This window comes from Gossypium arboreum, chromosome 11 (assembly GCF_025698485.1).
Source record: "Gossypium arboreum isolate Shixiya-1 chromosome 11, ASM2569848v2, whole genome shotgun sequence".
NCBI classification, from domain to species: Eukaryota; Viridiplantae; Streptophyta; class Magnoliopsida; order Malvales; family Malvaceae; genus Gossypium; species Gossypium arboreum.
In genome coordinates, this window is record NC_069080.1 from 129,120,317 (window position 1) to 129,142,870 (window position 22,554).

The 22,554-nt window shown below is 33.8% G+C and overlaps 1 protein-coding gene and 1 long non-coding RNA gene across 2 annotated transcripts in view; both read right to left on the reverse strand.

The window, feature by feature from the left end:
* Window positions 1–16,705, reverse strand: part of LOC108472195 (probable leucine-rich repeat receptor-like protein kinase At5g63930) — a 48,429-nt gene extending 31,724 nt beyond the window's left edge. Inside the window, exons 1-4 of the mRNA XM_053021009.1 lie at window positions 15,942–16,705; window positions 14,940–15,011; window positions 14,187–14,330; window positions 12,662–12,733 (exon numbers count right to left, since the gene is read on the reverse strand). Of these exons, the coding sequence (XP_052876969.1) occupies window positions 12,662–12,733; window positions 14,187–14,330; window positions 14,940–15,011; window positions 15,942–16,665 (1,012 nt within the window). The 5' untranslated portion in view covers window positions 16,666–16,705. The remainder of the gene's footprint in view (window positions 1–12,661; window positions 12,734–14,186; window positions 14,331–14,939; window positions 15,012–15,941) is intronic.
* Window positions 16,706–19,019: 2,314 nt separating this feature from the next.
* LOC128283585 (uncharacterized) lies at window positions 19,020–22,267 on the reverse strand. The gene is made up of 4 exons (XR_008273968.1): window positions 22,239–22,267; window positions 20,217–20,279; window positions 19,974–20,112; window positions 19,020–19,242 (listed from the first exon to the last, which is right to left on the reverse strand). It is a non-coding gene; the product is annotated as an uncharacterized LOC128283585 (long non-coding RNA).
* Window positions 22,268–22,554: the final 287 nt, after the last annotated feature.

Genomic DNA, 22,554 nt, shown 5'->3' on the forward strand with positions numbered 1-22,554 from the left:
TAAAAATGTAAACTATTTTCCTTAAACACGACGGTTTTCCTAAAGCTTCCGCTAAAATGATATGTTTTAGGGCAAGTCGACTAATTGAATATATGTTTTGAACTAAATGAAAACAACTAAGAGTTTATGAGCTTAAGGTTCTTATTGAGTTAGCTCTATTTTCAAAATCCCTTCCATGTGACATCACCAGATTCGGTCATAACGTCCAGGCTGGGTTTGGGGTGTTACAGCTTTCACATGAGTGGCACGGGGTTATAGCTTTATCATTAACTTCATGGTGTTTTCAGTGAAAGTGTGTGACTTGGTCCTTGGCGTCCAATGTCTTTTGTCCCTAAGATCTATCAAGTGAATTTTTCCTTCACTTACCATGAAATTTGAATTCGAAGATCAGAGTTGCATCCATCAAGGTATTCACCCTAGTAGTCGGCAATCCTATCTTATGCTCAATTGTCCAAGTGTCTTCGCATGGCAGGACATGACCCTTGTCCCATGCTACTTCTTGCACCTAAACAACCTTCACCATACCATCTCCACCATTGCCTCAGGATCTATAATCACTCATTGTAGAATTTGATGATATGTTTCATACACTAAATGGATTACCTCATTCTAGACTACAGGACCATAAAATCCCCTTGTTAGATAAGAATCAAGTGGTGAAGGTAAGGCCATATAGGTATCCAACAGTGTAGAAGGTAGAAGTAAAAAGGCTTATTCAAGAGATGTTGCATCACCAATTGTAATGGTGAAGAAGAAATATGGTAGTTAGAGGCTATGTACATATTACAGGCAATTTAACCAACTGACCATTCCATACATGTTATTTAAGAACTTCTTGATAAGTTAGGTCAGGCCATTTACTTTTCCAAGCTGATTTGAGATCTGGTTGCCACCAAATCCGCATGTGGGACAAAGACATCCACCAGACAATATTTAAGACCCATGAGGGGCACTATGAATTTATGATAATGCCCTTTGGCTTAACCAATGCCCCTTCAAGCTTCCAGTCTTTGATGAATGTTGCATTCAAGTAGTTGTTCAGAAGAACAATATTAGTGTTTTTTATGACATACTAGACTATTCTAATGTCACAAACTGCGGTTCAAAACCTATGACCATCGCACATAATGCATCCTATGGAGGTCTATCATTGACATGTGGATCATTTGACCTGTGAGAGTTGGCCCAATTCAAAGAGCTATTAGTGAAAGCTATCCATTTGAAGCCTGGATGGCCCAATGATGCGTATATGGAAAGATAGGCTACCTTGGTAAATATGAGAACTGATCTTAAAAGATTGAGGGGAATCGTATCATATAAGATTAGATTATATTTGATTATGTCAATTGATTATGTAATCTTGTAAATCCCTTGATTTGAAGGACAAGCTTATCTCGTCCGTCGATGCAGCTTGATCTAGACCGTCGATTTTAGGGAGCTTAACTATAAATAGATAACCTCTCCCTCGCTTGTACTTATTTTTTTCTTTCATTTTTTTTATTCTTTAAGAGAAAGTAATACAATTGAGATCATTTACTTAAATGCCTCTTGTGCTTAGTTTTCTGTGGCTATTCTGTTCTTTTGAGCCTTCTTTTGTCTAAGTTGCTTCCGTTATATAAATTGGTGTCTTGGAGGAATTCTTTATGAATCCTCAATTGTTGGTGGTTTGGTTGACTTGGGCGTGTTTAAAATGAAAGGATCGTCTAAGGCCATATGGAACATGAGATAAAAGTTCTAACCCCATGACAAGTGGTATCTAAGCTTTGGTTGTGAAGGCACTGTCGAGATATCAAAAGAAATTATTGATCAGAATGAGTAAAAGAAGAATCATTGGTGGGCCAGAAAACCAGTCCTTTTGAAGGATATATTGTTAGCGGTACAGGAACAAGTGGACAAACTCGTGGAATCCATGGACATAAATGAATCAATCGATGTGGTAGATGGATGCATAGATGAATGGGGTGAGCAATTCAGGGACTTTGTGATTATGTCTTTCAATTCCAATATGGAAAAGGTACAATAGTTGTTAAATTCCACTGGAAATAAGCTGATAGAAAGAAATGATGCTCCTGAGGTCATGGTGATGGCTGTAATACCCCAAAATTTTAATTTTTGATTTTGTGTATGTGTGACACACAACTATGTATCTGCTTCAGTGGTTAAGTGTTCTGGGTGTGTGTGAAAGGTCCTAAGTTCAAGCCTTACTTGGGCAAATTTTGGTATTTTTATAAATAAAGCCTTAACCTTGTGCAAAGGGCTTAAGTTTAATTGTTGGTAAGTTTATATCAGAATGGGCTTGCTGGTCTGGTGGTTAAGTGGAGTGTTGGAGTGCTAGAGGTCCTGTGTTCAATACTCTGTGATGGCATAGAGACAGTATTTTTACTCCAATTTAGGCTAAGAGTTGTGTTGGGGCAAAATTCTGAGTAGTTGTGTTTTAGTGGATTAATAGGGAGTGATTTTAGGAGATAATTGGGGAGAGGTTATTAGAAAATAATCTAATTGTCTTTTTGTTGCAAAAAAAAAAATAATAATAGAGTTTCGGTTTTCTCTCAAATTCCCCAAACTTTTTCTGACGTTTTTCTTCTAGTTGTTGCCGAAATTTCCATTATTTTTTACCGTTTCGTCTCTTTCTTTTTTTTCCCAATTGATTCGGTTGTTCATCGTTGGTTGCGCGTGTTCGGTAAGTAACGATTTTGTCTATTGTTAATCATTCTTGGTTAATCTCTAAAAGGGGGATTCCTTTTGGTGTTTAGAAGTTAATCAAAGGGCTGGTGGTTTTGAATCGACACTGTGATTGTGTAAAGTCGTGGTTACTCAAGTGAGGTAAGGGTTTTGTTAGGTTTCTAGTCGAGTTACTTCCGAAACTGGTTGATTAAAAACAAATTAAGTGATTAATCTAGAGATTTGTTGGTCGATTTTTAGGTTCTAGAGGCTTAGGAGTGCTTATGCATCAGAAATGTTACCAGGTGTGTAACCAAAACACAGAAAACAGGATTCGACGAAAAGCCAAAATTACTTGCTGTCGAAAAATAAGAGAAATAAGAGGAAATGATGCAAAAAAAATTGTAGAGAAAGGAAATAAGGGTGTTATAAACTTAGAAATCAACATTTTGCACTGAAATAGTTTTGGACAGTAGCAGTGGTTTAAATTTGAAAAATCATAAAAAATAGTGGAAATTAAGTTTGAGGTTGAATTAAATATGAAATTAAATTTTATTGAGTCTAGTTTTTAACGGAAGAAACAGTGTAAGCAATGAAATTATAAATTATGAGATATAATAAATTTTGTTAGACAATGTCAGAATGATTTTGGGTTTCCCCTATTCTGAATTTAGAAAATCATCAAAAATCGTAAAAAAAATAATTAGAGGCTTAAATTTATATGTTTAAATCCTTAATCAGTCTATTTTCAAGAGAAATAATAGGAAACATCATCCAAATTCCATAATAAGAGATAAATAATTTTTAGTAAAGAAAGGTTGAAGCTGTCAAATAGTAGAGTAAGGATAAATTTGAAGATTTTACAGTACTTATTTGATAAACTATAAATTCTAAAAATTTTATGTAGAAATGTATTTGAGTCTAGTTTCAAAAACATCAAGCGGATCTTAATTTGGAATTCTTTAGCTCAAGATATAAATAATTTAGTGACAATAACTCAAGTAGACAGCTTTGAATGAACATATAAGTAAATAGTGGAAACATATATGAATATTTAGCTAGCATGGGTTACATTAAAAATAGATCATACGGCCAAGGACAATTTGAGCCGAGTGGGCCACATAGGTGTGTGGGCCCACACGGGTAGATAACATAGGCGTGTGAGCCCATTTTTACCGAAATGTTTCTAAGGTTGCACGGGTGGCCCAAGTCGACTGTGAACCTACTGTAAGGTCGGTAAGCGCTACTTAGACCCCTAAATGTGTGAAATTGATTGGATGATATCTGTACTGAGCATGTTAATATTTGAACTAAATATATGTACTGAAATTTCATAGTAATATCATCCATTGTATGTTGCATTGCATTGGGTTGGGGGTTGTTATTCGGAGGAAGTGTACTGAAAGGCTTTAAGCCAAATTTACTGGCAGCTCAGCTGCAAACTATTATTTTATGCCGCATTTGGTACTACTTGGAGTGTAGGGATGGGTGGGTTGATTATATCCCCACATAGAGTGTAGGGTTGTACGGAGATGGTGTGTAGAGGCTGGTTGGGTAGAATTTTGCTACTGCATAATTGTTACTGCTACTGATACTGTGATGGGCTAAGGCCCTATTGCATTTTTGACATTGTACTGAGATAGGCTAAGGCCAAACTGTCACTGATACTGAAAAGGGCTTAGGCCCAAGACTATTCAACTGTGCACTGTGAATACTGATTGTTTGTTTGTTTCTGCATGATTACACACTGAGTTTACGTAAACTCACCCTTTTTGTTTAATGTGCACAGGTAATCCCTAGACTTAGATGGACCGGTGTGACGGAAGACTTAACAGTGACCACAGTAATTTTTGGACTTCATGGTTTTCAATTTACGATTTATAATTTGATTATTATTGATTATTTGGGTTGTAATTTAAGGACTCTCTAGGACTTTGGTTTTAAATTTTATTTTTATTTATTTATTTTATTTATGGATTTATACTTGCTGGTCGTAGGAAATTCGATTTTCAAAAAGTTAAAGTACTTTCTAAACGCATGAGCACTTAGACTGTTTTATTAAAGCTTTTGCAACGAGGGATGTTTCAAAACAAATGTTTTAAATGAATAAAGATGACTTCCTAAGTTCTAACAAAGGTTTACTAAAGATAATAACATGGAATGTTTTCGTCGTAACAACGAGGTTTCAAAAACACTATCGTGTGACATTGCCAGATACGGCCATAACCTCTAGGCCGGGTTTGGGGTGTTACAATGGCTTTAAAGGAGGAAACAATAGCCACAACGAAGGCTTTGAGCACAAGAATAGAGGAGCTTGAGGGAGAGCTTGCCTTGTGTCGAGTAGCCATGGTAAATGGAGTGTCGAGTGCAACACTCAATTGTGAGGATGTCCCAAAGCCGAAAGAGTTTGTAGGGAAAATGTCTTTATGCAATGTGGACAATTTCTTGTGGAGGATGAAGCATTACTTTTATGTCAAAGGCATCATGGAGGAGGTGATTAAGGTAAATATTGTTTTTATGTTTCTTACTAATTTTACGCTTTTATGGTGGTAAGGCAAATCCATAGATAAAAGGCATAGTGATATTAAGACGTAGGAAGAGTTCCAACAAAAGTTGAAGGGACAGTTAAATCCAAAATTTGCCAAGGAGGAAGCTCGGGCAAAGTTGCGATGGCTTACACAGCAAGGCGTAGTAGGGGAGTATGTTCGAGAGTTCAAGGAACTTATGCTCCAAATTTTATATGTGACCAATAATAAAGCATTACTTGTCTTCAAGAATAGTCTAAAGCTATGGGTCACACAAGAATTGGGACAAGGAGGTGTCTAAGAACTGTCGAAAGCCATGACAGTAGTGGAGTTTGTGGTTAAGCTTGGTCTAGGGAAAGGTAAGCTTAAGTCTCTCAAGTTCGAGGAAAGGAGCTTATGTGAAGGGGATCACAAGAAAGATAATGGCAATGGCAACGACAATAATAGTGGTAATGAGAAACCACGACTTGGTAAGAGGAAACCCAACAAAAAAAGGGGGCAAAATCAAATGCTTTCTTTGCAATGGTCCACAAATGTTGAAGAAATGTCCGAAGAAATACATGCTTTCTAAAAAGGACAAGCCAAAAACTAAGGTCGTGAGATGTGGCTCAGTGCAAGGGGTGTTGAAGCCAAGGAGGCCAAAAGCGAGAAGAAGCCAATGGAGTGCTTCTTGTGTCATGGTCCGCATAGGTTGCGAAAATGTCCAAAGAAGTCTACTATCGAAAGAGACGATAAGTCAAACAAAGTATCCAAGAAGCTTGGTTCGAGTTTGGAAGAGTTGAACCTAAAAGGGCAAAGAGAAGCAAGAAGAAGCAAGTAAAATGTTTATTGTATCGTGGTCCGCATGAGTTGCGAAACTGTGTAAAGCAAGCCATGGTCAAAGAAAAGGCAACACCGAAGCTTGTTGAGTTACTGGAGGGGCTTCCACCCAAGGAAGAAGTGAGTTTGGCATCGGACTTAGAGGAAAAAATAGCAATGCAAATATTGAAACTAGGACCAATGAGACTAAATTTGAGGAAAGCAACGGAGTTGGTCGAGTCATTAACGAGGCTTCCACCTATGGAAGAGGTGAGTTGTGCATCAGACTTAGAGGAAGAAGTAACGATGAAAACTTTAGAGCTAGGATCAATGAAGCCTATTTCTATTGAACAATCGAAGGGGCTACCATCTATGAGAGAGATGGGTTGTCCATAAAAAAATGGTGATGTAAGCTGGATAGTTGACTTGAGTAAATGCAACGAATAAGGTACATTTCAAACACTTTGGTAGTGTTTTGCATTCTAACTTGTTTGCTTGGCAAGAACGTAAGGGCCCTTTCAAAATTCTTAAGCAATGAGGCCAAGAGATTATGGTCAATTCGAAGCCAAGTCGTGAGAGTCAAGAGAATTTCGAGTGAAGCGAGTCAGAATATGGGCAAGGGAGAGCCATGACTTCTTAACAAGTGGGACGGATCGAGTTAAGAGGTGATGAAAGTTGAGGAGAAAGTTTCGAAAGAAGGGACAACCCGATAGTGAGACTACTCAAGAAAAAGCTAAGGTGTCGAGATGAGATCAAGGCAAATCAAGTTAGTACCATTCCGAAAACACAACGAGGGCATTGCGAGAATTAATGGGGGAGAATATCACCGGCCACAGTTCAAAGCCCGTGACCATCAAACACAATGTATCCCATAATGGTTTATTATTGACATGAGGATCATTTGGCCTACGAGAGCTGACCTGATTCAAAGAGCTATTAGTGAAGCCTGTCCATTTGAAGCCTAGGTGGCCCAATGATGTAATCTTATAATATTAGATTTGATTTGATTACCTAAATTGATTATGTAATCTTGTAAATCCCTTGATTTAAGGGATATACTAATCTTGTTCGTTGATGTAACTTGATCTAGACCGTCGATTTAGGGGAGTTGAACTATAAATAGAGAGATTCTCTCTCACTTGTAATTTATTCCATTATTTCATTATTTCTTTTATTTTTTTTAAAATAAAGTAATACAATTATGAGAATTTACTCAAACACCTATTGTGCTTAGTTTTCTATGGCTATCCTGTTCTTTTGAGTCTTTTTTGACTAAGTTACTTCTACTCTATAAATTGGTGCATTGGAGAATTTTTTTGTGAATCTTCAATTGTTGGTGGTTAGGCTGACTTAGACGTGTTTGAAATGAAAGGATAACCTAAGACGCACAGAACGCGAGACAAAAGTAATAGCCTTGTGACACTAGTGGTTGGTCAGAACATGTGGCACACTTGAAAGAGGTCTTGTAGCTCTTGAGAGTCAATCAATTGTATGCCAAGAAGAGCAAGCGTAGCTTTGGCACTAGTCATATTGAGTATTTAGGTCATATTATTTCTAAAAGGTTAGTCAGCATGGATAGGGCAAAGGTGAAGGGGTACTCAACTGGCCAACACCATAATCTATCAAAGATTTGAGAGGATTTGTGGGGTTATCAAGTTATTACAAGAGATTTATAAGGGGTTATATAATTTTAGCGAAACCTCTTACAACTCTTTTAATGAATGATGCCCCAATGTTGGCCTTACCTTACTTTCAAGAAGAATTCTTTGTAGAAATTGATGCATGTTGACAAGGAGTTGGGGCCGTGCTGTAATAGAAGGGGAAACCAATAGCTTTCTTTAACAAGGCCATAGGAGTCAAACAGCAGGCTTTGTCCATCTATGATAAGGAGATGATGGTTATGATTCTAGAATGAAAAAATGACATTCATACTTGGTTGGGAGGCATTTTCATATCAAGACTGACCACCAAAGCTTAAGGCTCTTGTCTGATAGACAAGCAATCACTTCTTACTAGAAAAAGTGGGTGGCAAAAATGCTTGGGTATGACTATTCTATTTCCTACAGGAAAAAGACCCAAAGTACTATAGTTGATGCCTTGTCTAGGAGACCCCATGTACAGGAAGGCCAACTCTTCCAGTGTGTAGGCAGTATGCACCTTTCTTGGTCTGACGTGTCAGGCCAAATTGTGGACTTATGTTTGAATGAAACAAAGCTACAACAACTTTTTCAGAAACTACACAACAAGAACCTCAGTTGCATCCCAAGTATTCAAGGGATGGTAAGGTCCTTAGAAGGAAGGGAAAAGTTATTGTAGGGGACAACATCAATCTTAGAAGGACTATTTTCAATCTCTTCCATGATATCCATGCTGCAAGGCAAATGATATTCGGTCTCCTCTATTGGAAAGGCCTTTCCAAATATGTGAGGCATTGGGTAAGGGCATGTGTAGCATGGCAGAGGTGGAAGGTTTACCTATGTCTAAAGGCACAAACACTATCTTGGTGGTGGTTGACAGACTTTGTAACAGTCCATTTTCAGTGTTGTTGGAAACAGTGGTTTCGGGACCACAAATCTGATGAGTGAGTTTATAAATATATGTTATTAATTAATATTTATAAGTCCAGTATATTATTCTTGAATTTTTTATTTGATAAATTTTGCTAATTAATCGTTAGTCAAGTTCGTGGTTAATTTCGAAGTCAAGTAGTTTTAAAAATAAGGTATAGGGATCTCGTTTCTATAAATCGAGCCTATAAATATTTAATAAAATATTTACGAGTGTTAGTAAAGTCATATTAAAATTTAGTTAAAAAATTTTAACGTTTAGATAATTAATTAAATAAAAGGACTAAATTATAAAAATATAAAACTAATCATTATTGAATTACAATGATTAAACGGTTTAATTATTAAATGAGGGAGGTTTTAAATTGCAAACATATGTTATAATTTGTGGTACGGTTGTTAAGGATATTTATGCTTTTATATATTAAGATTTTAATAGTTATTATAAGTAAAGATATAATTAATATAGTAAAACATAAAATAAAAAGAAAGATTATCATCTTTATTCTTTTTATTTTGAAACCGAAACCACCATGGGAAGAGACCTTCAAGCTTCAGTCTTTTTTTATGCTTGCATGGTATGATTTTTAAACTTGTTTCTTGCCATTTTTATATTTTTGAAATTGTTGCAACTAGGTCTAATTAACTCGTATCTTTGTTTTTGAAACTGTTAAGGATTTTGGATTTTTCATTTGATAAATCTTTATTATTTTTAAGTTAAATGATGGATTTGAAGTATTGGTTGTTAAACATAAGTATTTTGTTAAGTGATTTTTGATGATTTTAATATTAGAAGATTAATTTGTTAAAGGAGTAAAATTCATGGGGTTTAATGTGAAATTTAGCTAAAAGTGGAATGATTAGGAACTAAGTAAAAATCATCCACCATGGGTTTTCTTAAATTGTGCTTAAATTGTGAGTTTTAGGTTTAGGGACTAAATTGCAAAAAGGATAAAATGTTAAGGGTAATTTTATAATTTTTATGAAAAGGTTAAATTGTGTAAATTTGATTATATAAGTGCCAAAATTGACTTAATTGAATAAACTTATTATATATAGATCAAGAAATAAGACAGTCAGAGTTAGATCGAGGAGAAGCTAAGATATTGGAAAAATTGTCGGCTTCGTTTTTACAACTGTATTTGTTGAGCTAAGTTTGTAGTCCTTAATCTTGAACTTTATTTATTTAATTAAATTAAATTGATTATTATTTTGATGTCTAATTACAAATATATAAATATAATTGACTAGAAGTTAAATAAAGAATTATGGAGTTATAGATATAGTTATGGAATAGATTAAAGGATTAATTATAGTCATTGATGCAACGGTTGAATTATGAAATGAGGAAGTGTGAAATTATATATATATATATATATATATGATAATTCTATATGAAATAGACCATGAGTTGAATGATTGAGAAAATAGCTTTAAATAGTTGATTATGGATAAATGATTTATCTGTACATTTATGAGTTGTATATAGAACTGAATAAGTTGATGGTGAGCAAGAAGCTTAGTTATGATATGATGGAATTGAGATTATCTGATCTTATGTTGGAAGTGTAGGACATATATACACATTTAATATCGTCGGTTTATTCGACTAGCGCTAGGCGCAAAACTTAGTTACGGTTTAACCGTTAGGCACTGGGTGTCATTCATTGAATGAATCATATCGACAAGGTGTAATAAATCCATTGAAGAAGATTGGTATGTGAAAGATATCATGGAAGATGTACAATATGAATTATTGAGTAGTATGGTAAATTCCATAAAGATAAACTTATATATTATGGAATGTAAAATTTAGGTTAGTAGGTGTAAGTGTGATTCTTTGAATGAATGATTTTGCTTAATGTTTGAACCTTTCCTTGAATGTAGGTTAGGTACTTACTTATTTTCAACGAATCATCATCCACGACAAATATCGAACTCAATATTGGTGATGTATTTCTTTTTGTGTCTTGGCATGTACCTAGGTTATTTTGGGTAGATATGGTCACTTTGATGTTTAAATTTCTCATTAAATGGTAACTTGTATAGAGATGATGTTTTGTAAACTTTGCTAAATGTTTTATTCAAAGCCAACAATTACATATGGTTATGTATGCTTATGGATATGTAAGTTTTGATGCTTTTGAATGGAGTATGTTCATAAATGGAAGGTTAATGTCATGAATTATATTAGTTCGTTTGGTTAAATGTTTGATCTTGTTTGAGGTGCCTTTGAATGACATATTGGTTAGGTATAGGATCAATGAAATTTTGGCTTGTAATTGATGATTTGAATGTGGTGTCAATGAGGGCACACTGGTTAGGCACTTAGGTTGTGTGAAATTGGCATGTTTTGAGCTGTTTTTTAAGTGCAATTGATATTATTTAGAGGATGGTTTTAGGCTTGCCATATGAACCAAGTTAGGTGTGGTGATTGCCTTGTTTTAGGAGCAAATTATGGTACACATGGCCTGGGGCACGGGCTGCCACACGGTCGTATGTCTTATTGTCTATAAGTGTAGGTTGCACATGGCCTGACATACGACCCGCGACACAGCCATGTGTCTCAAAACAGTTTCGAAAACAGTCTGCGACATGGTTGTGTGACCCAACATCGAATGCACATATGGGCAGTCACACGACTTGCGATACGACCATGTGACCTTAATTCGAATGTACACATGGGCGAATAAATAGGCTAGGACACTGCCGTGTGTCTGGACTTTGAATGTCAACATGGTCTGGGCAGTGACACACGGTCGTGTGTCCCCTATTTTTAAAATTTTCAATTTTTTTCTAATTTTCCTGTTTTGTTTCGAATTGACCCCAGATTGTTCCCAAACTATTTTTAAGACCCCGTAAACTTGGTTTAAGACCCGTAAGTATATTTTTGTTATAAATGGAGTGTGATTTGATCAAATTTTTTTATAGTTGAATATTATGAAATAGTAATGTTAAATGTTTAAATTGTTATCGTAATACTCTGAGACCTAACTTCAATGATGGAGATGGGATTGGGGTGTTACAAGACTGACCACATATGGTCACTTCACAGCCTTGACCCATCCCTTTACTGCATTTACAATGGCCCAAGATTACCTGAACCAGGTTTACAAACAGCATGGTGTGCCTAAATCAGTTGTATCAAACAAGGATAAAGTGTTCATCACTCAATTTTGGCAAGAGCTCTTCAAATATCTTGGTACTAAGCTCCATTTATCTACTACCTACCACCCTCAAACAGATGGCCAAATTGAGATTTTGAACAAGTGTTTGGAGGGGATTTGAGATGTATGATAGGTGAGAGGCCTTTTAATTGGGTTTCTTGGCTACCTCTAGTAGAATGGTGGTATAACACTACCCATCATTCAACTATCAAATATACTTCCTATGAGGCACTTTATGCTCAGGATCCCCCACTTTAGTTGTCTTATTGAACTGGTTCTTCTCAGGTAACAAAAGTGGATCGAAGTCTCCAGCATACAAAAGCAGCAAGACAACTGCTCAAGTTTCATTTGAAGAGGGCTCAGGAGAGAATGAAGTAGATGGCTAATAGAAGAAGATCTAATAAAGAGTTTCATGTAGGGGACTTGATGTACTTGAGGCTTCAGCCCTACAGACAACATTCTATGAGGAAACTAAGGAATCAAATGGAACTCTTTTGATTGATTTATTTAAGTTTAACCTTCAATTTTTGAATATCTTAATTAAGTAATTTGTAGTTCAAATGGTTAGATACATCATGATTTAAAACAATATTTGATATCTGTAAGTGTATAAATCTCATACACCATCTGTGAATAATATCGTGATATATTGTCATTAAATTAAACAAAATATATAGAGAACCTGTAAATAAATACTAATAATTTTATTTAAACATGTGATTAAACATTAATAGTAACCATTCTAAATAAATCATAATAACTCTCGGATTTAATATCTTGGATTTAAGGGTTTAGTGTCGTATGTTTAGAGTTTAAGATTTAGAGTCTTGAGTTTAGATTTTAGTACTTTAGCATTTATTTATAATTAATTATTATTTAAACATGTTTAAAAAGAGATTGCATAAATTTACCCATAAAAAAAATAAGAAATATGATAGTGTACCTATTAAGTTGCTGCAAGAGAGACCGATTTGAATAAGAGAAGTCAAGTTTCCAATAGTGTGTGGAATTTTACCTGAAACACAATTAAATAGGTTAAAGTTTACTAACATTTTTCTAGCAGATACTATTTCTTTGTTGAACACTATAGGCGTCTGTTTTCTTTTCTTTTTACTTTTTTAAACATGTAAATTTCATTCTATTTGATAGTATTAATGAGAGCTCCATTTCAATTATTATGAAAAAGCCCTCGAACTTATAAATCCCAAATCAAAAAACACCATAAGATCGAGATCCCAAAAATAAAAGAACTGAGGCATCCAAAAAAATTATCAAGAACTGAACTGGAGAAGACATCACAATTCATAGTTGTAGAGGAGGATTAGATACTCCTCTTAAGCTAATTAGCTCTGTTATATTAGCACGAAAAACCCAAGAAAAAAAGGGAGTGAAAGTGAAAAATCTGAAGACTTAAAGGCTAAAAAGGGATCCTTATGAGATGGTGACCTTGAAAAGAGTAGCGAGGTGATTACAAGAGAAGCGGCCAAACAAGGGAAGAGCGTGGGCATTAAAGCTGTGTGAAGATGAGCAAGTGATTCAAAAGCTTAATGTAAACTTGGAAAAAGTATGGAACTAGAAAAATATTTATTATTCAATATAAATATTTCAAGTTTATTGGGCTCCAACCATAATGTACCCCCACAAAAAATTGGCAAGTAAAAAATAAATTAAGAGAGACTACAGATAAAATCGTGTAAATCATGTCTAAATTGAATTGGAGTGTAATGGGAGAGTTCTATGACTTGGATTGGCTTAAGTTCAGGAGATTTTTAGAGCAGAAAGGAGTTGTCAATATCTATGATAAAAAGCTCTCTAATAAACATTTTCTCATTGAATTCGAAAATCAAGAGGCCTTTAAAGAAATGAGAGATATAGGTTGGTCACGGGTAGGAAAATGGTTTTTTAATATTAGCCCATGGTCAAAAGAGTTCGCTAGTATAAGGCTTTGAAAGAATGAGAAGAAAGGTACTCAAAATTTATTGACAAGTGACCCTATTTATACAAGTAGAAAATAGACTAGGCTAAATATCAATTATTCAAGATCAATAAAAGGTAAAAATTATTTAGAATACAAATTAAATTCAAAATATAAAAAGAGTTTAAAATTAACTAAGACTTGGTCAAAACTTATATAACTAACACGCACATTCCAATTTGGGGTTGTGGAAAAACACCTGACTTGGAAAGTTAATGAACAAAAACAAGTTTAAATAAGGCTTTTGTAAGTGTATCAGCTACCTGATTGGTAACCCGAATGTGATTGACTGCGAAAGTTTTTCGATCTTGGACAAAGTAAAGATCAATTTCGATTTGTTATGAAAAATAATTACACTATACTATGGCTAAGTTTCGCTTTCTTAGCAGTGAATTTGATGGTTATTGTTTAGTTTCACACTTCAATATTTAAAACAATTGTTTATAGAAATTACATAAGAAAGGCGAATAAAATAAAAACAATAATTGTTTACCTTGGAGGTTGTTGGAACCAAGAAACAAATATTGGAGCTTAGTCAGATTTCCAATTTCCATAGGGATGCTTCCGTCCAATGAGTTACCATAAAATGCTAAATATGTCAACTCCTTGCACTTGATTAAACTATTTGGAATTCTACCTGAAATTTAATTACTAATCAAGCTTAGCAAAGGTTATCAAATATTGCTGATTGAGGCTGGCCTACAATGAAAACATTGTTAGTTATTAATCAATATTTTACTAATGAGAATATAATCAAGATCGAAAAGATATAGAACCTAAAAGATTTCCAAGTTTGAAAGGTTTCCAATCGTTATAGGAATCACCCCTTTTAAATCATTGTTAAATAAGCTCAACTTTTTTAGTTTTGACAAATTGCCTAGAGTAGATGGTATAACACCAATGAAATTCTTAAGGTATAAAAAATAAGCCTTAAAGTTAAATGAAGCAATCAAACCACGTTGGAATTTCTCAATAATTTTGGAATGGATTCATTTAAGTTCACTATATATATATTCAAATTATTCATGTTTGGATCATTGAATTCAACAAATTTGTAATTCAAGTTATTGAATTTTTTTTTCCTTCTACTAATATTTCCTACATTTTTCTAACGCCAACACAGTTAACGTATCAAGTGTGTAACTAAAAGGTTATAAAGCAAATTAATAATATAAGAAAATTCTTAAGGATCTAAAAGAGATTTGCATAAATGTATCAAAACAAGATAAGAAATATGATATTATACCTGTTAAGTTGTTATAAGAAAGATTAATTGTAACAAGAGAAATTAGGTTTCCAATAGCCGGTGCAATTTCACCTGCAACATACAATTAAATATGTTAAAATTTACTAATATTTTTCTTGTACATCCCCAATCTCTTAGTTGAGCATTAGAAGTGAGCTTTTTTTTTTTTTTCAAACATATAAATATCATTCAATTTGATAGTACCTATAACAACTCCAAATAATTTAATTATTATGAGAAAACTTCAAATTTACAAATCCCTAAGCAAAAAGAAAACACTAAAAAGATCACACACACAAAAAAATAAGCATCCAAAAGTCTATCAAGCACTGAACTTGAAAAGACATCACACAATGCATTGCTGTAGAAGAGGAGGATTAGAACTTATGCCAATAATGGTCACCATCAATTTAAACAAATAAAGTCTTGAATGATGAAATTTGAGAAGGAAAGAAAAATGATGCATCAAAAGTGAAGAAGCCAATTTTTAGCATAAAGGTTACTCAGGATGTCGAGCAGTAAGGGAAACAACTCTTAAACCAATCATAAAGTAACTTTGACTTTTCAACTAAAATTGTTACAACGGAAAACACACACATTAGCTTTAGCTCATTCATATCTCTCACGAAGAAACAAAGGTTAACGAGATATCTCACTTTGTTATTCGCCAAACATGGGGTTGTGGAGGTTTAGATGTGTTCCTACCTGCTACTAAAGGTAAATCAAGAGCTGCATTGAAAATCTGACTCTTATTCTTTTAAGAATATTATTAAAGTAGGATATGCTATTTAACTTATCTAAGAAGTTGGCCTAAACACTAATTAAATTGGTCAATGGCTCAATTGATATAAATAAATAATTTATATAGTCCTGATTAAGTTTCGTTTTACTGGCATTCAACTTAGCGATTATTTTTTAAAGTCCTGCTTCAATATTTAAAACAATTATTCATAGAAATTAGATAAAAAAAAATGAATGAAACAATAACTGAGAATTGTTTACCTTTGAAGTAGTTTCCATCAAGATACAAAGTGTTGAGCAAAGTCCAATTTTCAATTTCTGTAGGCACATTTCCCTCCAAGGAGTTGTTATACAATGATAAAAACTCCAGCTCTTTGCACTTAAATAAACTATTTGGAACTCTACCGGAAATCTGATTCCTACCCAAGTTTAACATTTCTAGTTTTGACAAATTGCCCAAAGTAAATGGGATAACACCATCAAAGTTGTTACCGTACAGATACAAGCTTTGCAGTTTAGCGAAGTAACCAAGCCAATATGGGATTTTTCCATCTAAGTTGTTGTTACCAAAGTTCAAATATTCCAGCCGATGCAAATCTGCTAACTCAATGGGTAAAGAGCCATGAAAATTATTGTCACCAATGTCGAGCCAAGCAAGGAAAGATAGATTTCCTAATTGAGATGGGATGGTGCCAGTAAGATCCATACTCGATAAATCAAGAGCAGTGATTCTATGTTGTTTGGATCCGCAGATGACACCAATCCAATTGCAAACGGAGGTAGAAATAGACCAATTGGTTGCCAAGAAGTTGTGAGGATCATGAGTTATATCCAATTTCAGTGCTAGAAGGACCGATTGATCAATGGTGATGTTAGAATATTTTGCAGACAAAATAACTCCAAACGTTGCAGACAGCAGTGCAAACATAAGAGGGAGGAAGCTTGGTTTTGCCATAAAGTTGGATATGGGTGTAAGGCAAATCATAAGGAGAAAAAAAACAACTCAGTTTGTTTAACACTTTTCAAATGTTAGTTCAATAATCTTTAAATACTTTGATTCTAATGATTTAGGCAAGACATCCATTGACTCGTAATTTTGTGGGTCCAACCATGTTATACGGAAAAAAATGAAAAGCCTAAATTAATAGAAGACTTAGTCTCAACTTGAAGAGTCGCACTAATAATCCAGGCCTCTACTAATAATTCTTGTGATGTTTGATTGGTAGAATGGTCTATACATCCACTTGCAAAACAGCTAATAATTCTTGTGATGTTTGATTGGTAGAATGGTCCATACATCCACTTGCAAAACAGCAATACAGTCGTGAAAAGCTCTATTCTTTTTACAAGTAGACAAGTGAGGAGGGCCAAGGCTAACAATACATAACTTTTTTTTCTTAAATATCATATATGTCGCTAGACATAATTTTTTGATAAAAAATTATAAAATAATGTCATAATTGTTTTATTTATAAAATAATTTTATTTAATATATGAATATTTATTGTTAGCTATATATCAGATTTAATGAAAATAAATTTTATACAAATAAAATACTCATTAAGTTTAAAGAGTCTCTTTTGAGACAGTCATTATATGCAAAACCCATATACGTTAATTATTATGATATAACTGGTGTTGTATTATAATGAGTAAACTATAAGAATAGTCATCCAACTATATCTTTGGTTTTATTTTGATCACCCAACTATCAATTTTTTCGATTTAGTCACTTAATTACAAAATTAAATATTTTAGTCACACTCCCCCATTAGTTGCCATTAGGTAATCGACGGAAAGCTAACGCGGGTTTTTTTTATTAGTATAATAACAAATTTAGCCATACAATGTTTACTCATTCTATCAATTTAATCCTAAATCTAAAAATTCAAAAATTTAGCCATCATTGTCTACAAATTTTATCATTTCAGTTCAATTGTAACAAGTTCAATAAATTAAGTCTACATTTACAAAATTTATCTATTTAGTTCTAATACTAAAAGTTCCAAAAAGGAAAAATACTTTTTAAAAATTGTTTTGTTAAAAATTATTTGAAAATAAAAAGTATAAACAAATTATAAAAACAAAACATATGTATTAAAGAATAATAATAAAAAGATAAAAATACATCAAATGATTCAAAATGAAAAGAACATGAAAAGGTTTGATGGGTATTAGAGAGAGATGAAGTCAGGCATCCCTATGAGACATGTATTCGACAAAGTTATCTACCATGATTCAATTCAATTCAATTCATATTTTCGATTCTTTGACTCGATATTTTGGGGCATTGATCATTTGACTAATGTACTTGGACTACCCAAGTTTGGAAGTTATTGATAACATGTCCGAGTTGGAAAAAACAAGGCTAGAAAACTAACTTTTCTAAGTTTTTCATTTCATGAAAGATTTTACATTGCATTGTTTTCTCTATTTGAATAGTAGGTCTCTGTATATTTTTAAATAAAAAAATTCAAAATAATTGTTTTGTAATAGTCTTAAAATTTGTTAAGTTTTTGGAGGAATTTCATTAAATAATATAATATTAATATAAAATATGACACTTAGATAGTTGGATTTAAGTCAGGGACGAAGTCAGAAAATTTTTTTAGGGGGCCGAAATTAAATTGTAATTTTTGCGATAGTAAAAATGTAATTTCACCATTTTAATAGCCTATATCTTTATAATTTTTAATGGATTAAATCAAGTTTTTATCATTTTTAAAAGGGGCCAAAATACAATTTTACCTTTATTAATTTAAATTTTTAAAAATTTCAAAGGGCTTAAATGAAAAAAAATCATTTTAGTGGGGGCTAGGGCCCCTACCACCCCTTGGTTTTGCCTCTGATTTAAGCCAACTTGATTTTTAACATATTCACGAGGGTGGACATTAGTTTAAAAGGAGCACAATGCAGATGGTGTTAAAACTCTTCTTGTGTAGTGGTTTTTGGAGGTACGTTAAGGAATATTAAAAATGATTTTTTAATATTTTTTTAGAATTAAAATTAAATTGAAAATTTTTGTAAATGTCGAGAGCTAATTTTCTTTTTAGAAGTCAAACTAAAATTGTAACACCCTACACCCGACATAGATGTTATTGCCAGATCTTGAGGTACTACGCTTCATGTTTGAAAATCCAAATTAAAATTTAGCTTTAGAAATCGTGTGATCTGGAAATATTAATTCTAGCTAACATTTTTCGCGTATTTAGAAAATCTTATACTTGAAAACACTTATTTTACAGTAAAATCACTTAATCACTTACTTAGTATAGTAGCAGAAGTTTCTAGAGTTTTCACTTAATCACTTACTTAGTATAGTAGCAGAAGTTTCTAGAATTTTAGTTTTGAAAACTGATTTTTAGTTTGATAACTCGTATGATTTTGCAGTTTTATGTTAAAAATACAAAAATCCAACAAAATGAACCAAAAACATAAAGTAAAGTCAAAAAATAGATTTACAGCCCAAAAGTCTGTAAATGAATTAAACATAAATCGTTATATTACTCGAAAAATCAATCCAAACTTTTGTACGCCACTTGATCCTAAGTCTGTTGATTACCTAAGAAGGGAAAATAATTGGGTGAGCTTACAAGTCCAGTATGTAACTCAGCACATACAAACAAAACAGATAGCATAATCACACAGAAGTCAGAAATCAAACAAAGTACACAACATGACATATTATGCAATGCAACATAATAATCAGATCAAATATGGATGGCATGACATATCATGCGATGCAATGTTTAATACAGAATAGATGCAAATCATACCCCCATCTGCTACACACAATCTTCGTCCATCCCAACGCACTATATAGGGTAATAAATACCCATCCAACCCCACACACCAATAAGTAAGTGTATGTCACTATACAGAAAACTTTAGTCAAAGCTGCCAGAAATAATGCAATAATCCGCCAGAATCAAATAAGTGTGGTTAAGCCACCAAAATTGCAGTCAAACTACTATAATAAATATGTGGTTAAACCACCAGATAAGACAAATTATTAAACTGCCAACACTTCCTTTGTCACATAAATATCCCACCACAACACACATGCAACAATAGCATAACCAGATATTCAGATGCACACAGATCAGACATACTTACTAATCGGAATCATGATAATGACATACTCATAATTTTTAGATTAGTTACAAAATCACATATTCATATACCAGAAACATGAATATCACCTAGCAAACCTTATAATATTGTTGACCTAGAAATGCACTCCGAAACGCAACTTTAACTAAATTTTACAAATAATGGGCCCACACGACTTACCTGGCCTAGCCCGTGTGCCCTACGGCCGTGTGGTGTCAACAGTGGATTTTTTTGTTTCATGTCATTCACTAATTTTTCAGAATTGAGTCACACGCCTAATCATTTTTCAATGCCAACACAATAGCAACAATAGCAACACCTAAAAGCGACAACCAACTTAATGGATTAGCAATAAAACGAGGATCATCCTCAACAATTGAACTAACACATTAAGTCCCTAACCTTAGACAATAGAACACTTACCCTTAGTGACTAAGATTTAACACACTCATGAAGTCGATGGATAGTGCGCCCCTTGATTCTCACCTAGATAAATCATATAACAAACTGATTAAATGCCCATACTAAATCAAACAAGATACTAACATTATCAAGTAGCGAGTGAATACATAGAGGTTATAGAAATGAAGCACAATTAACAATTATATTTCCCCTTACCACACACGGCAAAATGACAAAACCCACAACGAATATTGGCACAAAAAATCGACATTAGAAGAGCAGGGAAGTATAGAAATGGCAAGAAATAGAACGATAAATGATAATACAGGGAATTGGAAACGTGAGAAAAATAGAAGGAAAAAACTTGGAATAAAGAAAAGAATAGAAAAATGAAAGAATAGAGAGTGGAAAAGAAGGGGCGGCAAGAGAGTGTGTGTATGTGTGTGGGAGAATATATGAGTGATTTGAGAGAATTTTGGGGTGCGATTTTGTTGGGATCGACACGATTAAGCAACAAGTAAAAAAAAAGGGGAATAAATTGAGAAATTGAACACACAAATTTAACGTGGAAAAACCCTCCAAGGAGGATAAAAAACCACGGGCAAAGATAATTTTACTATAATGGCAAAAGAACGAAGGGTACAAAAGATGGAGATAAAAACTAAACCTCGAAAATGTAAAAACAAAGAACCCTCAAAACGTAAACACAAAATTCTCTAAATATGTTATGAATTATAATCTCTAATGGGTGTTTTTTCTAAGATTGTAAAATAGCCTATTTATAGGCTAAATTCATAGGTCAAATAATAATAAAATAATCTAGACTAATCAGAGTTTGATTGAAACAAATAAACAGAGTTTAGTTGAAAGACTATTTCTCAAATTTGATTGAAATAGGAGTCATACTCAACAAATCTCTACCTTGACTCATATTTCCACAATGTCATCTTTGCTAAAGCCCGCCACGGGCTTATCTTGAACTATGCAGGGAATTAATTGAATCAAATCTGTGCTTAGAAACTGGAAGACTTCTAGCCTTCGACTTGTACATTGCCAAATTAAAACTAACCCGAGTCTGATTTTCACGAAGACAGTGCCCTAACTTTTCAAAACATGCATCCAAAAGAGAACCTCTCTTCAACGAAACGGTCATATCTTTTTCCCTTCTATGACTAAGTTGCCTCCGCTCCAAATGAGTTGACTTCGACTCCATAATGGACGAAGGATGTCCGATTTCACCGGTCACTGTAGAACCTTCCAGAATATAAACATTGCGGGTTCTTTTACCTTTTAACAAAATGAGAGCTCCACGAGATACTTTAATGTCGCTAGAAATTTTACATCCTTTCAAGTCTAAAATACTCAAGGAGATGAGATTCTTTCGTAAATCAGGTACATACCTGACATCTGAGAGTGTCCTAATCATTCCATTGTGTATCTTAATTTTAACAATACCAATACCAATTACCTTACTAGATGAATTGTTTCCCATGCACACAACTCCACCTTTAACCGAACTATATGTGGAAAACCATTTTCTATTTGGACACATATGGAAAGAACATCCCGAATCTAGGATCCACTTAGATGTGAGCTTGGAGTTATCGCTCGTTGACACTAATAAGAAATTATCACCGTTTTCATTGGCCAAATTAGCACCAGCTACATCTTCCTCGCTACTCTCAGCAGCTCTTTTATTTCGCAGTTTATAACAATTTACTTTAACGTGACCTAACTTTTTACAATAACGACACCTTTTGTCTCGTTTCTTTGATGCTACCAAAACGGAAGCTTGTCTATCTGCCTTGCTATCCAAACCAAACTCATTTCTAAGTTTGTCTCTACTCAAAAAATGACCCTTCACATCTTCGAACGAGAGTTTGTCTCTGCCATAAATTAGGGTATCCCTAAAAGACTTGTATGAAGGGGGTAAAGAGCACAATAATAGTATAGCTTGATCTTCATCGTCAATATGAACATCAATGTTCTTTAAATAATTTAAAAGAGTAATGAATTAATTGATGTGATCTCTAAGAAGTTCACCTTCGTTCATACGAAACGTAAATCGACGTTGTTTCAACATTAAAGGGTTAGCCAGAGACTTAGTCGCATAAAGAGTTTTTAACCTTTTCCACAAGGCGGATGAGGCCTTCTCCATCAATACCTCCTGCAATACCGTATTCGCGAGACACAATTGGATTGTAGACAAGGCCTTTTCATCAAGCTTTTCCCATTCTGTTTCATTTAGATTCTCAAACTTTTTCCCGGTAACAATCTTTTCAAGCCGGTTTGAACTAGAATTACCATCATCCGAACTTGCCACAGATTGAAATTTGTCTCACCATCGAACTTCTCAATT